Genomic DNA, 21314 nt, shown 5'->3' on the forward strand with positions numbered 1-21314 from the left:
GTCTCAAATGAGTGCAGTCCAATTAACAAACAGGAAACGCTGCAACACACTGATGGAGAATGTGAGTGAAATAACTTTGACAGGGACACGATAAAAGCTCCCAGCAGAACGCCAACGATAAATGATTCTTATTAGGGCTGGGCGATATATCGAGATTTTAATATATATCGATATATTTTCAAACGCGATATGGTACGAGACAATATCGTTTATATCGATTATTAAAAACTTTTTTTTTTTTTTTAACGATTTTGATATAGCTTTTTGTGACAAATTGACTTGAATGTTTTATTTGAGATTTGCACATATGTTTTGTTATTTGCACAACTGTCAACCTCAGTGGAAAAGTCTGCCTGTTACTGTCTACATTGTATTAATTGCACAGTGTATTTTAATTTAATTGTTATGCAGGAAAGGGATATTTGTTTTATTTTATTCAACAAGCATTTTTATTCTATATATGCAGGCAGTTTATTTTTATTTAATTTGTTTATTTTGATATTGTGCAGACCTCTGTTAATAAAGGAACCTGTGTGACATTTGACACGAGGCTTTGTATTAAAACTGACTGTTTTTTTAAGGGTTTGCCTCAGAAAAAAATGAAGCTAACAGAGATGCTATGCTATAATGCTTTGGGGGAAACCCCAATTATGGCAAATAAAAAATATCGATATATATAGAGTATCGCCATTCAGCTAGAAAATATCCAGATATGACTTTTGGTCCATATCGCCCAGCCCTAATTCTTATCCCACATTTTTAATGATTATGATATGAAAACGTGCTTCGTGGAAGATGAGATGCAAGTAGAATTCAGTCACAAGAGAGAGCTTGTATAAATATAGAAGAAAATGCTTGTATTCAGACAGACACACAAAACGCAAACCCACAAGTAGACACAAGAAGAGCAAATCACAAAATATGTGGCTCACCCTTTTGGCAGTAGTCAAACTTGTAGAGCTCAGCGGCCTCGGGCTGGCGCTGATAAATGACCAGGTAGTGGGTGATGTTGCCGTTGGGGTCGTTAGGAGGTTTCCACTTGAGGATGATCTGAGAGGAAGAGTTGGCAGACGAGATGGGGTCCATTGGGACTGAGGGTTCTGGAAGACATTACAAAAATAATTGATAAGAAAATAAGAAACAGCTTCTGCTCATTAGGGATGAAGCAATATTACTTTGATAATACTGGGAAATAAATGTCATGCCTTTCAGGCAGTATAGGGTTTAACTGACAAGAACCTGCAACTGTCAAATACCTTGCCAAGCTGATTTCCCTTTCAAAATAAGAGTTCAACTATTACTGTTCAAAATAGAATTTCCACTGATTAATTATTCAGTTTATAGTTTCCAATTTCCTGCAAATTTTTGAAGGAAAAAAAAGTTTACAGCAAAAAACCCCCCAAAAAACTACAAAGTAAATTCATGAATATCAATAACAACACAAGTGTGTGGTGTAGTGGGTACCAATTGGCACAAATCTACTAATGACTATTTGCTTTGTTAAAAATAGCATTGCAATGTTTCGATCTACTTTGCATATCAGATATCTGTGAAATAATGTGACACTTACTGGCACACACTGGTATGCGACTACAGCTGCCTTCTCTGGGTATTTCCCCCCGGTTTGGTTGTCAGCTTTCACACTGATGTGGGTCAGGTGTACAGTTTGAGGATGTAGAGTTTTGGTTTACAGTTGACGTCTTTGTTTCACAAGTCAATGAAGACCAGAGGGAAATATTTATTTATTTCATTTATTTATTATTTCTGCTCAACAGGAAATGTGTTTTATGCTGTGTTAATGTTTTTGTGGGAGGTGTCAAAAGTATTCACATTCATTACTCAGGTAGAAGTATAGATACTAGAGTTTAAAAATACTCCTGTAGAAGTTGAAGTATCAACTCAAGTTTTTTACTCAAGTAAAAGTATAAAAGTACTGGTTTCAAAACTACTTAAAGTATAAAAGTAAAAGTAATGTAAGGGGGAAAAAGCCATTAAGGACAAAAGCCATTGAAAATGAATGCATCTTAGTATAATGCAAATATATTAAAGAACCATATATGTGTACTATTGAGCATTAACATGTGTTTCAGAGAGCAGCAGATATGATGACTAGTTGCCTATAAGTATTGTAAAGGTGCAAAAAGTCAAACTTCAGAGGCATGTTATCATTTATCCTAACCTTTATTGGAATGTACATCCAAGTTTAGTTGCAGGAATCTGAGGGCAACGGATGTAAGAACAAAACTGGACAAGAACATCTGAAACAACCACAACCAAATTCACTCTATCTGGATGGAGCAATTTAACTGGATAGTTTTTATTAAAGGCCGAAATGAAATAGAGTAACGAGGCTGTTTTTAAAATGTAAGGAGTAAAAAGTACAGATATTTGCATGAAAATTTAAGGAATAAAGGAAAAAATCGTCTTAAAAATAATTACTCCAGTGAAGTATAGATAAAAAAAAATTCTACTTAAGTAAGGTAACGAAGTATTTGTACTTCTTTACTTGACACCTCTGGTTTTTGTTTTGTAGATTCAGTTGTAGTCTCTTAATTGAATCTAAATCAATCAATTTTTAAAAGAATATTTATTTTCTATGCAGTTAATTCGGTTTTCAGATTTGGTTCTTGAATTGTTTCAAGCTGGTCGTACTAATCCTGGTAATCAGACTAAAAACCTCTGGTGACAAACTGATATGAATCCCTTGAGGTATGATCTGCATGAGTTGAGTGAGTTATTTGTGAAACACCATGTGGCTGTTAGTGGGATTTGAACATCCATAAACAGCTCTGTCTGCTAAAATGCACATTTTTTTTTTTTTTTTTTTTGAATATCCCATTCCATTTACACATGTTCTGGTTATCAGGTTCTGGTTTCAACAATGACTGACATCCCCACGAGGCTCATAGCGTCTCCAGGCCTGAAATGGACTAGCGTTTCTAATAATCAAAGCTTTACATTAAGACGACAAGTGTTGCCAACAGACTGCTTGTGACAAAGTGGCGGCATGCGGGGACATCAAAACTAAACCCTGAGGAGACGCAGCAGCCTACGCATCATTGTGAAAGTGTGATTATATCGTCCTAGTTTTATGACAATGCACCCTACTTGTCAGACCACATTGCCAGACCGAGTTTCACCGGAAGCTGGTTATACGCAATGACAGCTTTGCCCTTCTGATGAGGTATGCTGGTGAGACATTACACAGACAGGGAACCTGCAGCAGTCGCCAAACGGGTAGAAAACAACCCTCCCTTGACACGGCTGACTGACTTATGCACTGTGCTGGAAGCCTGTTTCGTGTGAGAAAGGTGCGTCCTCATTGACACGGTTTCATCCAAAAAAAAACAAACATACCATGTCTGAAAGAAGTGGATAGACCAACATCACTGAGATTAACCTCACATGCACATGACGCTTTGTGGATTGCAAAGTATTTTAAGTGGTGAGGAAGAGCTGGACCATGACTGTGTGACTGACTGATGCGGACACCTTGCACGAGGTGGGACTTTGCAGGTTGTTGGCACCAGAGGCAAATCACAGTATCTGTCTTCCTCTTCCCTGTTGTTTTACCAAAGACATTTTGACAGCAGTGAGACAGAAAAATAGAGGCGTGTCTCCACCATTCAATAAAACAGCACAACAGAACGACCCTGAAAATAGCTGAATCTTATTACATGACAATAAAATGACCTTTTCAATTGTGGGAATTTATTAGACCATAAATTATTATGGTTTACGGATCTGTTAAACTGCGGTTTGATGCAGCAAAGTTCTACTGATAATCCTGATTGAAGAACTGCAGCAATTACTCCACAACGTCTCATCGTAATTAGATTTTTTTCCGTCTGCCATTTAATTTCATGCAGTATATCCGTTTCAGGAAAGACCATCTTTTAGGCCGGACTGTAGAAGTTATATAAAGTGACCGTGTGCTAGTTATAAAGCGAAGATACCGGTCCTAGCAGCGTGCAGATGGACAAGAGAGAGGGTTGTTGAACAAGTTTGTCTTGCCATTTCTTTTATTGTTGTCCATAAAACCTGTGTAGCACAGCACCTGCCGCAGCTGTTTTACTCATGTTTTCTTTGAGACAGCAGGAAAAAAAAGAAAGAAAAAGAGATGGGTGGTTTGCATTTCCACTGAGGAACAGGGCAGATTAGACAAATCAAGCCCGCTCAAGTGTGATATTCTCTCCTCACTGGACGGCGGATAGTGCCGTGCTGCTCGTAACAGGCCGACCTGTTAACTAGGAAAACTGGTTGAGGGATGCTTTACATGGTAAAATATGTTCCTTTAAATTAACCAGCGGTTGCAGCAGTTGTTATACAGATGAAATCCGACAAACACAATTCAACAATGTGCAAAAACTCTTTCATAATTGAAATGTATCGAAAGGAACGTTTTGATAGAACCCATCAATGCTTACATTTCCCACCATTTGAGTGTCTGTACAGTATGTGTTTGTATGTACTGTGTTTATTGTCCATTTGTCTCTTTTTGCTTTGTGTTTTTGTAAAGTGTCTTTGGGTACCTAGAAAAGCGCTATATAAAACTTATGTATTATTATAATTAGTGCTGTCAAACGATTAAGATCTGTAATTAATTAATCTTTTTTTTAATCTCACCTAAAAATTGCTGAAAAAAGCCCTAAACTTGAGGTGTTTTCGGCTTTGTGGTTTTCTTTTGTTCAGATAAGGATCCGTAGTTCTTACCTTCAAACTTTTACTTCAAACTTTTACTGACAGTTTCGGCGGAACTTCCACCGAAACTGTAAGTAAAGTTTGAAGGTAAGAACTACGGATCCTTATCTGAACAAAAGAAAACCACAAAGCTATAAATCTGAAGACATGATGAACACAATACAACTATTGCAGTGTTTTCCTTTTAAATTCATTACATTTTTGTGGCAGATCAAAAGATTGATATATAACAACAACAGTGTTGTGCATGAACACGTTCAAATCAACGCATTCATTGAACACGTTCATTTCTGTGAGAACGTTGAACTGAACGCAACGTATTTGCAAATAAACTAGAACGTGAACGTGTTCATTCTGTAAATCACAAACTGGAATTTTAACTGTTCAGATTATGTGAGTTTCAGCTTCAGTGTTTAGGTCCAATTACGGAATAATCCTTCTCATTTCACCAGTGCGTACATTTAAAATACTCTACGAGACGACGACTTCACACTACATTACCCACAATGCAACACACACACCAGCATAACAACGGGCACCAGCTCCATGGCAACGGTGGTCCGAGCCCGGTGCAGTCTTTACATGACCAGTGAAGAGACAGACGTTGCAAACACAGCGTCAGATGATGCCTCCGCTTATGATTTGCGAGAATTTTACACATTGTCTCCCAAAGAGTCCGACGATAAAAATCTAAACTTTCTAAGCAAACTATGTCCACCTGCGCCTAGAAAACAAGTCCGAGCGTCTGCCTCGTGCATCTGCCTACTAAATTCAAAACGTCATGTGGAATTAAAGCATCCGTCCAGTGTGAGAAAATATCTGCAAGTCCTTGACAATCAAAAAAAAGTGATCAGGAAAGGCCAAGAAGACCCAACATCCCCAAACGACCCCAGTCCCACTGCTGCACCTTCAGGGGGTTGATTTACCTGCAACAGGTAGACAAACTGATGATGGACTACAATGTTGGAGATTTACAGCCTCAGAGGAAAGTTGAAAAGCCACTAGGACAAAACATGATTGTTTACAGCAGGGTCTCCAACCCTGGTCCTCTGGACGCCTGTCCTGCATGTTTTAGATGTTTCCTTCACACCTGATTCTAATTAATGGCCGTCATCAGCTTGTCATCAAGGTCTGCACAAGTCTGTTAATGACAGTCATTTGTATCAGGGTGATGAAGCAGGGAAACATGTAAAACATGCAGGACAGGGATCCTGAAGACCAGGGTTAAAGACCACTGGTATACGGTGAACAGTTTTAGGATAGGGTGGCGTTTCATTCGTACTTCTCACCTAAAAATATTGAAATGAACTGAATTTGAACTAGTTCAAAAGGAAAATGGTGAACTATGAACGTGAACTGTTCATTTTTAAACTATGTGAATTGAACTGAGTATGAACTTGCACAACACTGAACAACAAAAAGTGACTTTATAAAGTCATTTATTTATTTTTAAACAGACTCAAACCGATGCAGTCCTATTCATTTATATCCACTTGGCAAGAACATTCGCCATCCTCTCGGTAGCAGACGTGCGCATGCGCGTGGTGCTCTCCTCCAGTCTAGTTTGGGGAAGAGCATTGCTGCGGTAACATGGTTGCTGCTAACGTTAGCTGTGACTTCGCTCACGACCAGGTGCTTTGTGTTTATGTGGCTAAACTTGAGCTGCTTCGCTGGTAAGCAAAGTCCTTTCCACAAAGAACACATATCACTCTACATGTATCAACGGTGCCGTCGGGGCGTTTTAGAAATGTAAATTCCCCATTCACTGGACCGACAACTTTCACATGCTGCTCCATTTTCACTTCTCTCTGCTACTCACTGCCCCCCCAGGGAGCATACAAGCTAAAAAAGCCCAAACACAGGGACAGCCAATCAATGTCCACTTCAAGGTGGGACTGACTGCTGTTTTCCGCCCCACAAGAAGCCCAACGCACAAACACTGATTTCCTAATAAAAGGCAACTCGCGGACAGAAAAAGTAAAGTACCGTATTTTCCGCACTATAAGGCGCACCCAAAAGCCTTCATTTTTTTCAAAATCTGACCATGCGCCTTATAATCCGGTGCGCCTTACAGTATATATGGATCAATATTGAATATATTGTGATTGCACTAACGTTTAATTTACCGTAACAGCATCAGAATGTTTTTTACGTGTTTACTGAATGCAGGAAAAGTTCCCCTCCACTATGTGATATAAATGTTGCACTACATGTTATATCTTGCTGTTGTTAAAAGATAACCGGGTCACGAAAATACTAATGCTTTACCTCGGAGAAAATAATAAAACAGTTGTTTATTCATTTTGGGAGTGAATGGAGTTGTCAGAAAGCTGATTTGTAATCTATTAATAAAGTTTGACTGACTTATCTGACTGTTTTGTTGACATTCCCTTTAGCGCAGCACCGTCTAATGGATGCATAACGTAACCCCAGCCTCTACTGTAGCGCCTTATAATGTCCTTATATGTGGAAAAAGTTTTAAAATACGTCATTCATTGAAGGTGCGCCTTATAGTGCAGAAAATACGGTAATAGATATTTTTCATGATACATAATTGCAATTAATTATTATTACTTGTGGCGTTGGTGCGGATGTAGATGATCTCGCTTTTGGCTCCGTGGACCTGATGCTCGTCGGAGGCGGAGAGCTGTGTTTTCACCATGATGGCGTACTGAGTCCAGGGCTTCAGGGGCATGATGAGATGACCCGGCTCAGACTGCTCTTTGTCCCCCTCCGTGGCTCGACGCGGAGGCTCCACATCTGCAATCACCCAGCTGTTGGAGCCGCAGGCGTCCTGCCCATCGAACTCAGTTACGTTCTTAAAAGGTCTATTGTGGAAGAAAGGGAACAAAAAAAACAACAAATGAAGCGTTTGTCTCACGTAGGCCTAAATTGTGCTGTACTTGAATAGCATACGGAATTTCAAATGCATTTTATGCTAATTCTCATTTAATCTGACCAGTTAGAAGAGGAAATGAGCCTTGTAAAATATGCAATATGTATTTCGTTATTTCAGAAAAAGAAATGAGGAACTTACACCAATTATGCCCTTCATTTAAAGTATCAACTTATAATCATTTTACAGTTTAAACCGCACAGCTTTAAATCCAAATAAGAAAAAGTTGAGAGCGATGTTGAACTTAAAGGTTAGCCACCTGGACAAATGTGTGCGATCAAGGGGACCAAACGCCAAATCAGGACAAACTCAATTTAACATTTTACAGAAAAGTACAATTATTGTTTCTGAGAGGAACTGATCAGGATTAATGTTCTCAATTATTCGCCATAATAGGATTATCAATATTGACTTGTTATTTCACAGAGTCGTTAGCCAATATTTCACACAAGTTCAATGCAGCCTCATCAGTCTGGCTAATGTGGATGAAACGAGTATTTTGGATTATCTGAGAAGATCTTATCAGATCATGATTACTTTTTTTCCCCTAATCTGAAACACTTCAGACACAAGGTGTTTCCATTACCCTTAACGTTGCACATGCTCAGCTGAGATGGGTTTTTTTTTTTTTATTTTTTCCCCTTTGTTCATTTGACAAAGGAATATTTCACAAAACACGCATGTCACATGAACTGCACCGGCAGCCCTCACACAGCTGTATAAACGTCCTAAAACCAAATCTGTGATGGGTAGTTTTCCAAATCACATCAATCGATGCGTTCCCTCCGCACATCCTCATGCTGACTCGTCACTGAATGCCCCGTGAATGAAATTAGTTGGCAGTTTTCCCCATTAAATGGGTCAATTTCTTTTCGGGGAGATCAACATAAAGTGTGAAACATTTCTACAAAATGTCCGTGGATCAGCGTTAAAGGGTCGGAATGGCCAATCGACTGGCTGAGATTTACGAAGCGCATTGGCTCTTGGAGAGAAAAATAGATCGGTGCAAACCAGTAAGCAGCTCATTGGAGTTCCTGTCCCATTGGAGGACGCCTTCATGGAAATATACGGTATGAAGTATAAACTAACCCCATAATCTACTACATTATGTGAGTTTTTCCTGCATGCTGCATGCAAAAACCTCAGAGAAACAGGAAGGTAAACCCTCTCCTTAAATGCAGAAAACGCCGGACGACTAAAGACTAATTTCTGATAAACCATATCAACACACATACTTCTATGCACTACAGTGGCAGCGGTGGATGTTAAGTTGGAGAGGGATTTGAAATTATGTAGAACCTTAACCTTATTTAAAAAAACATTAAAAAGAAGGATGATTTCTTTATATCAAATTAATGAGTGGTGATGCTTGGGTATTCATTTAATTGGTGATTTGATTTGATTATTTAATGATGAAGGAAACATGTAGACTGCACCTTTTATTTTTTATTTCTTGAGGAATCTTTGTTATCCCCATGGAAGCAATTTGTTTTACTGGCAGTCTTATCTCTTACTTCTTGCTTTTATTTCATTACTTTAAATAATCTTTTTGAGGGTAGGCAATGAATAAGCTTTGCTTCTGCCTACACCTTTTTCGGTCTAGATGTTATTTGTATATTTGAAACTTTTTTGTAATGTTTTTTTTTTTTTTTTGAACAGTGTATTAGTTTCCTTGTTGTCATTTATATTCTTTTTTTTTGTGACGTCATGACCGAAAATAAACTAAACTAAACTATGTTACTGGCTTGGACTTCCGTCTTTGGCTGCACTTTCGATTTTGCTTTCTTTTCTGTTCATTGTCTTGTTACATTTGTGGAAAAAAACAACCACAACAACATAATAAAAATAAATACGTCACATTTTTTATCTAATGCCTGAACGTTGTCTAGTCCTGAATTTTTATTACCATTCCTCAACCACGCCTACAGGAACTCCTGCCATTGCATAACTTATCAAAGGTTAAGTAAGCCCATCCTAAAGTTTTGCATCCGCTGCTCTTCCGTGGAATCATGAACGATAATAACCTCTCAGAAACCTCTCAGGCATGGTTCCATGTATGAGAGTCTTGCTGCCATTTGTTGTTGATGTCCGTGTCTTTTTGAAGTAAAACCAGTGATGATTGGAGTGGCTGAAGAAATCAAAATTAACCTGCCCAAATTAAAGAGGCACTGGACATCCATCGCCCTTATGTTTGAAAGGATTTATCGCAGAGAGGAGGAAAAAAAAAAGCATTTGAACTCAAATGCAGTCATTTCGGATCAGAGTTTTACTGTCATTAAGATTTTCAGATTAGCTGAGCTGCAAAAACGTAATGGAAACGCACCTACTCAGAAAACACATTAAGACATAAATCATTTTCTTTCTCATTTCTTTACTTTCTGTGTTATTGTTAAATGCAAAAAAAGAAAAAGAAAAACATTCAGAAAATCTAGAAATGGACTGTTCTCTAAATGAGTACCAGCTCATGTTAATAAACTACTTATGTAGCAGTTAAAAGTCTTAATTCATAATATCCTGTCATAATGTAGTGATTTAAGAATGAGTGTTACTACGGATGTACATGAGTCTGTTTGGCTTTTCCTTCTCCGTGAAGCACTTAAGCAGCTGAACACAACATTGGCAGAGGTCCAGGGCTCTGCTGCTATCTAAGACTGTGGCTGACTGATTACTCAAGACGAACTTACGCTTCTTTATAAAGCACCATGAAGCCCAGCAGATCCCTGAAGTCCGGAGGCCAGAAGGGTTTCCACTTGATCATAATCTTATCGCTCACGGTTCGAATCTGGGTGAACTTCAGAACGTGGTTCTCGCCTGAAAATATATGAGAAAAAGAACATCGATGGATGAAAACAATCGCAAGCTGAGAATTAGAGGGGAGTAGTTGTATAAGATTGTAAATCTTTGTTATCAACAGAAACTGGATGGGGGCAAGAAAAAAACAAACAAAAAAACAGGACTTGTAGATTTATAAAAATGTCGTGACGGCGGTAACCTCCCCCTACTCAATCATTTTACCCCATCTAAACAATTTATAATTAGATGTACTTTTGTCTTCAGCTGACATGAAATAATCAATTTCATTATTTCATTGTGCACAAGTGAAAACCTGCCTCGTCCTTCACTAAGCTTCTATAGAATCGTATCACTGAACATCAGGAGGGAAATGGTGGGTATGTACTCATCTCAAAGGTCTCCTACCGGTCAGCATTTTGCAGCTCTTCTATGGTTTTCATATATGTGAGCGCACTAAGCAAGCAATAAAAGCTTTTAACATTTCAGCAGAGAAACATGAGCTTGGCTTTGTGCACATTAGTGGATTAATTTACTAAGCTGCAGCGTCGCACAAATCTGGCTCGTGACCTTTAACGTTAAAGTCTTTATAGCTCATGGACGACCGGCAGAAACATACCTGGGTTTTCAATCCTAAAAGTCATTTAAAAACAGTTAAAAAGTTTTTTTAAAAATCCCGTCAAAACAAACTGAACTAAACAGCAACATGAGGCCACAACTATTATTACCAGCCAATCACAGAAGGACATTTGTGACTTTTTCCCCCAACTAGGGCTGGGCGATATATCGAGATTTTAATATATATCGATATATTTTGAAACGCGATATGGTACGAGACAATATCGTTTATATCGATTAAAAAATAAATAAATATATATATATTTTTTAATGATTTTGATATAGCTTATTTTGTGACAAATTGACTTGAATGTTTTATTTGAGATTTGCACAAATGTTTTATTAGCACAACTGTCAACCTCAGTGGAAAAGTCTGCCTGTTACTGTCTACATTGTATTAATTGCACAGTGTATTTTAATTTAATTGTTATGCAGGAAAGGGATATTTGTTTTATTTTATTCAAGAAGCATTTTTATTCTATATATGCAGGCAGTTTATTTTTATTTCATTTGTTTTATACATTTTGATATTGTGCAGACCTGTTAATAAAGGCACCTGTGTGACATTTGGCACGAGGCTTTGTATTAAAACTGACTGTTTTTTTAAGGGTTTGCCTCAGAAAAAATGAAGCTAACAGAGATGCTATGCTATAATGCTTTGGGGGAAACCCCAATTTTGGCACATAACAAATATCGATATATATCGAGTATCGCCATTCAGCTAGAAAATATCGAGATATGACTTTTGGTCCATATCGCCCAGCCCTACCCCCAACCATAAATATTTACACATCTTCCACTTTCTAGTAAAAGACGAACCCCCACCCCAAAAAAACAGACCTCTTTCAGACCTGTGAAGGGAAATATCTGAATCTTTAGGTTTTCCACTTCTTTAACTAGCTACATGTCATAACTCTATGCTTCAAAACTAGGTTGGTAGTTAACTTCCCTCGAGGCTTCATTTTAGGATGGTATTTCGACCCATTTGACTTCCCGACTCTATTCACTGTAACAATATTCATTAAAGTCACTTAAATTAAAGGAAACATTAAAAAAATATCTTTAAAAGAGAGAGCCATTATTTTATCCTACATAGAGAAACAAATATTTTTTTTCTTTTCCACACCCGTCAGTTGTTGAACATAACGCTTGTGGGCTAAAAGGGAAAAGATAAACTTATCAACATGGCTATTGCCATGTTTAACAGCTGAGTTCTTGGCCGTGCTGTGTGTTATACTTTAACAATATCAGTATAAAGGTCTCCAGGAAGTGATCTGCAAACACAAGACAGGAAATTACCCTCATAACAATAACTATGTCTATGTTTGCGTCTGTAATAGAACTGCCTCTGTTTTCTGATGCCATAGCAACTCCTGCAACAGCTGACATGTCTGCAGGGCCGAGCGTCTTACATGAGGCTTGGTCTCCGTTGGTCTTGGAAGCGATGTCGTTCTTGACCTGCCGGTCTTTGGTTCCCGTCACCTCCTCCATCTTGCGGATCTCGGACATGCAGAGTTTGGAGTTGTAGTGGAAAAACAAACGGCCCTGATGTATGGTCAGCTTGTGCTTGGACCAGTCCCAGAGCTGCCGCAGGTTCTGGTTGTCCAGCGCATAGAAGGAATAATTTCTGGAAAACAACATAAGAGGACTCTGTGAAAATATTTTTCATGATACATGACATTCAGCTGAGGACATGAAAGGAAAAAAAGAAAAAAAAAAGAAAAAAGAATGACATGAGTAGGAGTATTTTGGCATGGTTAGTCTTCAATTTGAAGTATACCGTATCCTTATCCTTTGTTATTTCTACAGCAAATGCAGCCTCTTGTGCAAAAAGCATCTTCTTCATGTCTGAGTTGGGAAGTCCTATCAAAAGCAGCTACCGCAAAAAGTAATTTTCAAAGATAAGTCTATTCGTATTTAACTCATAATTACAGGAGGCGGCTCTTGCACGGTGAGGAAGAGAAAGGAGCTAAGAGAAGGAATCTCACCCGACATCTTGTTGTTCTCCACGAATTACATGGAGTTTGCGAAAAAACGAGAGGGAGACGAGGGCGTAGGAGCGCCGCACTGTCAGGTAGCCAGTGATCTCCTCCAGCTGGCCCAGGCTGGCTTCCAGTTCAGCTGCTATGTTATCTGCAGAAAACACACACACAAACCTTTAAACTGAGTCCTGCATTTACAGAGAAAAATAACAAAAAAACAAACAAAAATTCTTCATTTCTTGCCGTCTGTGTAGACTGTATATGCAGAAGGTGAAAAATATTTCTCCAATTTAGTTTGTTGGGACTCTAGATAAACATTCAAGATCTACTAAAGTGAATGTTACACTTATTTATCCTGTTTTTACATTTTTTTTAAAATATAGATCATCAGAACTTTCCTGGAGTCCAAAGCTTTTCCTGTAATTTTATTTTGAATTGACTTTGTGGGTGTAGTTTACACCCTCACGCATTGTTTATTGTTCTGCTGTGCTGAACAACTGTACACTGTAATCTGAGTTAAGCAAACAAACCACAGACACTCACTTCCTCCTCGCAGGTTGATGATCAGACTTCCGTTGAGAACCGTGCAGCCTCTCAACGCCTGAGCAGCAGTGACAGAGTCCACCGTTTTCACGCCCATACACACCTTGGGACAGAGACCTGCGCAGGGAGTACAGATGAGCCTGAAAAAAAGAGATATAATATAAATATATAAATAAATAAGAGATAGTAATGGATGGTGGAAATGAGTAGCAGCTATTTTCATTTCATTTCATTTAATTTTTATTTATTCCGATCATGGAAATGTGCAAACAAAAGAAACAAACAAGTAAAATGACAACATAATCAAAAGCATATTCCATAACCAGAAAGGAGCAGGAAGAAGAAAATCTTATTCTACCTGCCCCTCCCTCAAAACAAAATTGAACAATAATAACAGATGGTCTGCACAATTACTTAGTTAATATCACAAGAAAAGAAAAACAAGAAAATAAAAGATAGATTATCTGTCTCCATACGCATATATTATAAATTTACTATTTCATCCATACATTGCTATTTTTTTCTCTTAAAATTTATTTTTAAACTGAAATATGTTATACAGCCCTTTAAATCATAATTTAATGAATTCCATAACTTAATTCTAACAATTGAAATGCTCATCTGCTTTAGAGTTGTTCGGGCAAATAAATGTTTAAAATTACATTTTCTACGACTATCTTCATTATTTGAACTGAGTTCACATTTCCTTACAGTGATTAATCTACAACTGTGTTGTAGCCGTAGATTAGATCCACAACAGCAAAACTGCACGTTTGTCGTCCAAATAAAAATTCATGTACATCCTTTCCCCACATACTTGAACTATCTTGAACCCCCCACCCCGCCCGCTCCACCCCCGACCCCGTTGCCACATCTGCACGTTTAACCCAGACACGCATAACTCTGAGGAGTGCACCGCATATCCAGAGCACTTTCATTTCCACAGCTTAGTTTAAAGGCAGGGGGGTGGGGGTGGGGGGGTGATGGCAAAGAGAAGAGATGAGCAAAAAAGAGGAACAGAGAGAGACAGAGAGAGACAGAGAGAGAGAGGGAGAGTCAGAGATCGGGGTCCCGGAGGTTCATCACGGGTCAACAGTAGCCTGAAGGTTCAGATGTGCAGCACTGCTGATTCATTTCCCTGGCAAGGAGAGATACAATCTGTCCACCGAAAGGTTACCTTTGTTTCAATTTACAGCAGGATTATCGCGAAGACTGAACGACAGAGCTCTTCATCTGGCAATATCGCCTGAATATCTCCACGTATAAGCAAGGACATTTTAAATATCCCCATTAAATACGTTACTATGACATGTAATGCTTTCGAACTATAAAAATAGAAGAATAAATAAGAACCTGCTTTATGAAATAAACATAATAAAACAGTAACCTGTAACCAAACATTTGCTGAGGATTTATTTAACATATACTGTATGTTGTTACTTCGTTATCTGATATATGATTTTGGTATGCGACTGTGCAGTTAGCTGCAAGGTTCCAGTACGGGAAGTGTGGCTCTGTCTCTTTTGCCTCTTAAAAGCTGGGAAAGGCTCTTTATCATAACATGCATGCATGCAAAGGAAATCGATTTAAAGACCAAAGCCAGACAGACTCCGTCACCATAACTGCCTTCAACTTGTTACCGGTCTTTTCCAGTTGGCGGATGACGGCAACCACCAAAACAACAGATAACTTTGTGTGAATGGGACAGACTTGGTACTTTGTAGATCTCATACGCTTTGTATACTTTCGTTTTCCTTATTTCCGTATCGGCATGGGCTTTGTCCATTACTTCCAGGTTTTTTAGCCCATGGACTACATCTTTTTCTTTTTGTTGATACTATATAGGAAGGTATATTTCACCTTTGGCATTAAAGTAGAACTACCAAATACTCGGGGGACTGCACAGTGGCGTCAATTCAGTGGAAGCTAAGGTCGGGCAAGGTTACGAGTCACAGAACTTAACTAGAGTATCAATCAACACGCCCAGCAAATACTCATCACAGAAGTCTGCTATGGAGCTGATCTGTGTGGTCAAGAAAATTGGAACTTTTTCAAATACAGTCTTGCTCACTGCAAAAACTCAAAATCTTACCAGGAATATTTGTCTTATTTCTAGTTAAAATGTCAAATTTTTAGTCAAAAAATCTGATTACACTTAAAACAAGTCATCACCATAAAAATATTTGACCATTTTCACCTGTTTCAAGTAAATTTTCACTTGAAATAAGTAGAAAAATCTGCCAGCGGTACAAGATTTATCTTCTCATTACAAGCAAAAAAATCTTTTTCCACTTATTTTAAGTGAAAATCTATTTGAAACGGGTGAAAATAGTTGTTTTTGAATCTTGTCTTAAATGTAATGAGATTTTTTTTTACTAAAAATTAGACATTTTAACTAGAAATGAGAAATATTCTTGTTAAGATTTTGAGTTTTTGCAGTGTAAAATAACTAGTGAAATCGATCATGTTGTTCTGATTTGCATTTGTAGTTATTCTATATGTATTAAGTAATAGAATAATCAACACAAATAGACACAGAGTAATTCCATAAATGTATTTAAAAAACAAACATTTACATTTTCCCTTGAAGCCAAGGTGTGGCGGCTGCCGTACTTTGCCATACCCAATTGATGCCACTGGGACTGCACCAAAGCGAAGATTCAATGTAATCCGTTGGATTCCTTGTTTAGATATTTTTCTTTGATTTGGCCATACATGAAATTTGAATCTTGGACTCAGTTGGAAAGAATTGGATCATGAATTGGGAGCAATTTAACATTGTGGGAAAACTGGGCAGCATCTTTTCTCTATTACGAGTGGCTGCAGCGCCGCGGACTACAACACAGCACTTCACTCTCAACTGCCCCAGAGGAGCTCCGTCAGCTCTTTAGAAACCCGTCAGGTTTTATAGCACCGCATGTGACTGAATGTGAGGCTGCATGTTGTTCAGATAGAGATTATGCTCTTGGAAAATCCCCTGTGGATTAATAAAGTTTAAATAGAAGTAATGCCGTAAATACAGCAGCAGTGGCATAACTGCTTTTCCTCGTCATCACTTTTGTCAATGACCGACTGTGTGGACTTCCCTCCTATAATTGTGCGACAGATAAACCCTCTTTGTTGTGCAGCAGACGAGAGTGGTGGAAGCCCCAGCGCCCCGCAGGAACCACAACGCCTTCCACACTCCAATGGCGTTTAACGACTCGGTCCATGAGCCGGTTCTTGTGTCGTATATGACGAGTCCCGAATGTCCCGGCTGTGCTTTAACCCAGTGGTTCCCAATCTTTTTTCCATGGAGCCGCCCCTACTTGTGTCTAAGACCAGCCGGGCCCCCGACCCGTACATACTAGCAGCAAAAGAGTAAAGTTATTCGTTACAAAAAATGTTACAAAAAACATTGAAAAAATGAACATTAATTATGTTTTTTTGATACATTTCTCTTTGGTTTACCCTGTACTTTGTTTTTCTCACCTTCCTTTTGTGTCACCAATAGGAATGGGTGATATTTTACTGTTCACGATTTACCGTCAAAAAAATTCCCCACGATAAGAATTTGTCATCTCGCGGTAAAAAGGATAAATTCCCGTTGATGACGTTTTTGTGTAACAAACATGGCGGAAGGCGGATCTGAGAGCGACGAGCTCGTTGTTAAACGAGGCTCCAGCTCCGTTATCTGGAACTGGTTTGGATTTAAAAAGAGAGACGAGGAGCAAACATCATCTATTATATGCAGAGTCTGCAAAAAAACAGTGAGTGCAAAGGATGGCTTTTATTTATTTGTCCTGTTTCTTTATCAGGTTGTACTTTTTTTCTACTTTTGATTTTATCACACTGAAACTTGAAGGACAATGGTACTTTTGCCGTTTGCACTGTTATCTCACTGTTTAAGCCATACAGTTTGAATAAATTTTGAATCTGTTCTTACATTTCAAACTTGTTTCATTTGAGTCATTACAGTTTTGCAGTACAGGTGTACTAATTTAATTGGTTTTTATTAATTCAATTTAATTGGTGTAGTTTAGTAGCATTTAGTATTCTTTTAGAGCAGTGTTTTGGGGGCTCCAAAGAATGTGGTGTTGGATTTATAGTTAAATTGGTATTTTTTTCTATTGTCATTTTTATCGTTATCGGGATAAATGCCAGAAATTATTGGGATACATTTTTTAGTCCATACCGCCCATCCCTAGTCACCAATGTATAAAATACGCACAAAAAATGATTGCAAGTACATAAAAATATTTCTGAAAAATGTCTCTTTTAATATGAGAGCAACATTTTTTTAAATTTTTCATTTAACAACCTGTCGGAGTAGTAGTATGATTAAATGTTGAATAATGATATAATAATACGTTTTTATCCTGATAAATAACTTTAAAATGATTTTAAAATTTTAAAAAGACCAAAATATTTTTCTACGTGGGTTTGTACAGACTTGGATTACTGTATTCCATTAGGTGTGTTATTATGATTTTTTATTTATTTAACATGTGTAAATATAATTTGTACAACTGCATCTCCTCAAAGCAGATAAAGTTTCGCGTCCCCCCCAGAGATCTCTGGCGCCCCCCCAGGGGGGCCGGGACCCCAGGTTGGGAGACACTGCTCTAACCTCTGCTTGAGCAGAATGATCACAGCGTTATGGACAGCGTGTGTCCTTGCCGGCACATCGATGGTCATCAACAGTCCTGTCACGCTCAGAGAAGGCGTCAAAGAAGGAAGCAAAAGTCCCTGGAGGGCCAGGAGCCTCCTTTATGAACAAAGAGTTTCTTTGTCATTGCGCAGTTACAGACTTCCTGACACAATAAGCTTTCAATCGCAGATCAGAGAGCCAGAGAAGGGCAACTTGTAGATGGAGCCCCGTAATGAAGACATCAGCATCTCTTTGAAAAGGAAAAAAAAAAACACAGACGCTACAATGTGGGAGTGAAAAATCAGAAAAACAAATGTGCCGGCTTTCCTGCTGTGCTGCACCGCTTTGACCTAGCTGTCTTTGGTTTTATCAGAGACACATAAGAAAAATAAGATGTCAGGCAGGAATCTGTATAATTCTGCATATTTCAGCACCAACTGTGCATCAAACTATAAAATTCCAAATTTTCCTGGTTGTTTATAGTCTTTTTTTTTTATTTTTTCGTCAACCAGGCTGTTGTATGGCAGGTGTGATAACACCTTGCATCATCCCCCCCCCCATCAGCTGAGATCTTGTGTATGTGCTAGGGCTGGGCGATATATGGAGATTTTAATATATATCAATATATTTTCAAACGCGATATGGTACGAGACATTATCGTTTATATTGATTTTTTTTTTTTTTTTTTTTTTTTTTATTTTGATATAGCTTATTTTGTGACAAATTGACTTGAATGTTTTATTTGAGATTTGCACAAATGTTTTGTTATTTGCACAACTGTCAACCTCAGTGGAAAAGTCTGCCTGTTACTGTCTACATTGTATTAATTGCACAGTGTATTTTAATTTAATTGTTATGCAGGAAAGGGATATTTGTTTTATTTTATTCAAGAAGCATTTTTATTCTATATATGCAGGCAGTTTATTTTTATTTCATTTGTTTTATACATTTTGATATTGTGCAGACCTCTGTTAATAAAGGAACCTGTGTGACATTTGGCACGAGGCTTTGTATCAAAACTGACTGTTTTTTTAAGGGTTTGCCTCAGAAAAAATGAAGCTAACAGAGATGCTATGCTATAATGCTTTGGGGGAAACCCCAATTATGTCACAGAAAAAATATCGATATATATCGAGTATCGCCATTTAGCTAGAAAATATTGAGATATGACTTTTGGTCCATATCGCCCAGCCCTAGTATGTGCTCAATTTAAACACCTTATTTGCGGCTTTTCTTATTTATTGCCATGCTATTGCTGACAACCATGTAACAACTTCAAATTTTGAATTCCCATTATCTTTATTTTCCTTTTGCAACATGAAGCATTTTGATTTACTTGCAGATTGTAAGGGAATCAATGCCAACAGGTTCCTACAACCGATTCTATGATTTTGTGTGTTTTTCATGCAGAATATTAAGCGTGCTTCAGAGATCAAACAGGCCATCAAGAACCCATCAGACCAATTTGAGTGTGCACTTACGAGGAGGAGTTGATGGTGGTGTAGCCGGAGGGGCACTCGGGGATGCAGGCACCGTTGTGGATGACGTACTCGTGGCAGTCGGTGCTCTTGCTGTGCTCTTTCTCCTGTTTGCATCCGTTGTGCAGATCCTGGCAGAAGCCGAAGGAGACGCAGCGCCAGCCCTTGAAGGTGAAGTAGTTTTTAGGGCACTGTTCCACGCAGCTGCCGTCGTGCTGGAGGCCCCGGCAGGCCGTGCAGTGACTGGACGAGTTTGGTTCCAGGCAGCTGCCCAGGCACCGATCGTGACAGCACTGGCCGTCTTTAGTGCAGGCCCGATGTTTGCAGTGAACGGGACACACTGTCGGGGGGAGACAGGAACGTCACGTTAGTGATGATGCACACGTATCGCCTCAAATATACTGTATGTGCTGCAGGAAAAGCAACACAAGAGGCAGACGCATATGATTATGCAAACTCCCAATTATTGTAGTAATTCAAATGAGAGGTGATTTCAATCAGATTCCAATGATAGCCTTAAAAATCTCACATCCCCAGATATCTCTGAGGAAATCTCTCCTCACACACAAACCAGCAGCCTAGGACCGTCTGCCATTAGGCCAACAAGCATACTGAATACAAACAGCACGGGTTTAACACTCGTTGAGAAAGGAACAACATCCAGAAGGCTGAAAAACAATTTAGAAAAAACAAGGCACTCAAGAAGTTAAAAAAAAAAAGCCTTTATTGAATCATGGCTTAGTAAAAGTAAAAGTAAAATGTTAGCAGTTTTTAACTTTTACTAAGCCATGATTCAATAAAGGCTTTTTATATTTTTCTAACTTCTTGAGTGCCTCGGTTTTTCTAAATTGTTTTTCAATCTTTTGGATCCCCATGCCGAAGAGCACCTGAAGTATACTTTTCATACACCCAGCAGCACTCCATGCGTTTGTAGTTACATCCAGAAGGCTTTGCAAAAGTGAGACAGAAGAATCAGCATGTAAAGCAGGTAATGCACATAAAAACTGATATTTATTATATATATATTATTCCCCGGGAAAGCTGCTGATTGATTATTAAGTTACGGGGGAAAAAAATGACAGCAGTTTTTACTGTCAATTACATCTTTGTCAAGCAAATAAAAACAATAATATAAAAAAAAAAAAAAAAAAAAGTTTTTCAGATCTTTAGTCAAGTTGGATTCCATGAAACTTGCACTTTTTAGTATTGATGTGATATTATGATAAAATGTATATAAAAACACAAAACAACCTTTAAAGCAGCACAATGTAACTTTTTTGGACCAAAGCGGTAGTGCTTAACCAGAAAGAACACTACGTTTCCCATGAGCACCAGCGCGTACTGCCGGAAAGATCCTGTCCCCGTCGCTGCATTTGGACTTTCAAAACTACTTTTCTGTTTTCAGCGGTCGTTTGCAGGATGGATAGCGAAGAGGTAATGTATCTATTTTTGGCTAAACAATATAATATGACGATGTTGAAAATCACTAAGTTCAACTTGGTTTTATTAGTGAAGTCACCCCCGCCCCCCTGTCCTGTTTCAGTGAAATAATGCGCCCCAAACTACAAACGTTTTTTTAGAGGGACTTTGTCATAAATTAGTATTCCAACATACTTACTGACAAAATAAAAAAATACTTTACAACCTGTGAATAACTGAATGTTTTGCAGATCAGC

The 21314-nt window shown here is 38.4% G+C and overlaps 1 protein-coding gene across 1 annotated transcript in view; it reads right to left on the minus strand.

Moving 5' to 3' along the window:
• Window positions 1-21314, minus strand: part of LOC133452418 (insulin receptor-like) — an 80950-nt gene that overhangs the window by 18437 nt on the left and 41199 nt on the right. The window contains exons 3-9 of the mRNA XM_061731707.1: window positions 19642-19978; window positions 13531-13670; window positions 12994-13138; window positions 12418-12632; window positions 10282-10408; window positions 7276-7529; window positions 933-1100 (exon numbers count right to left, since the gene is read on the minus strand). Of these exons, the coding sequence (XP_061587691.1) occupies window positions 933-1100; window positions 7276-7529; window positions 10282-10408; window positions 12418-12632; window positions 12994-13138; window positions 13531-13670; window positions 19642-19978 (1386 nt within the window). The remainder of the gene's footprint in view (window positions 1-932; window positions 1101-7275; window positions 7530-10281; window positions 10409-12417; window positions 12633-12993; window positions 13139-13530; window positions 13671-19641; window positions 19979-21314) is intronic.

The sequence above is a fragment of the Cololabis saira genome, chromosome 10, assembly GCF_033807715.1.
Source record: "Cololabis saira isolate AMF1-May2022 chromosome 10, fColSai1.1, whole genome shotgun sequence".
NCBI classification, from domain to species: domain Eukaryota; kingdom Metazoa; phylum Chordata; class Actinopteri; order Beloniformes; family Belonidae; genus Cololabis; species Cololabis saira.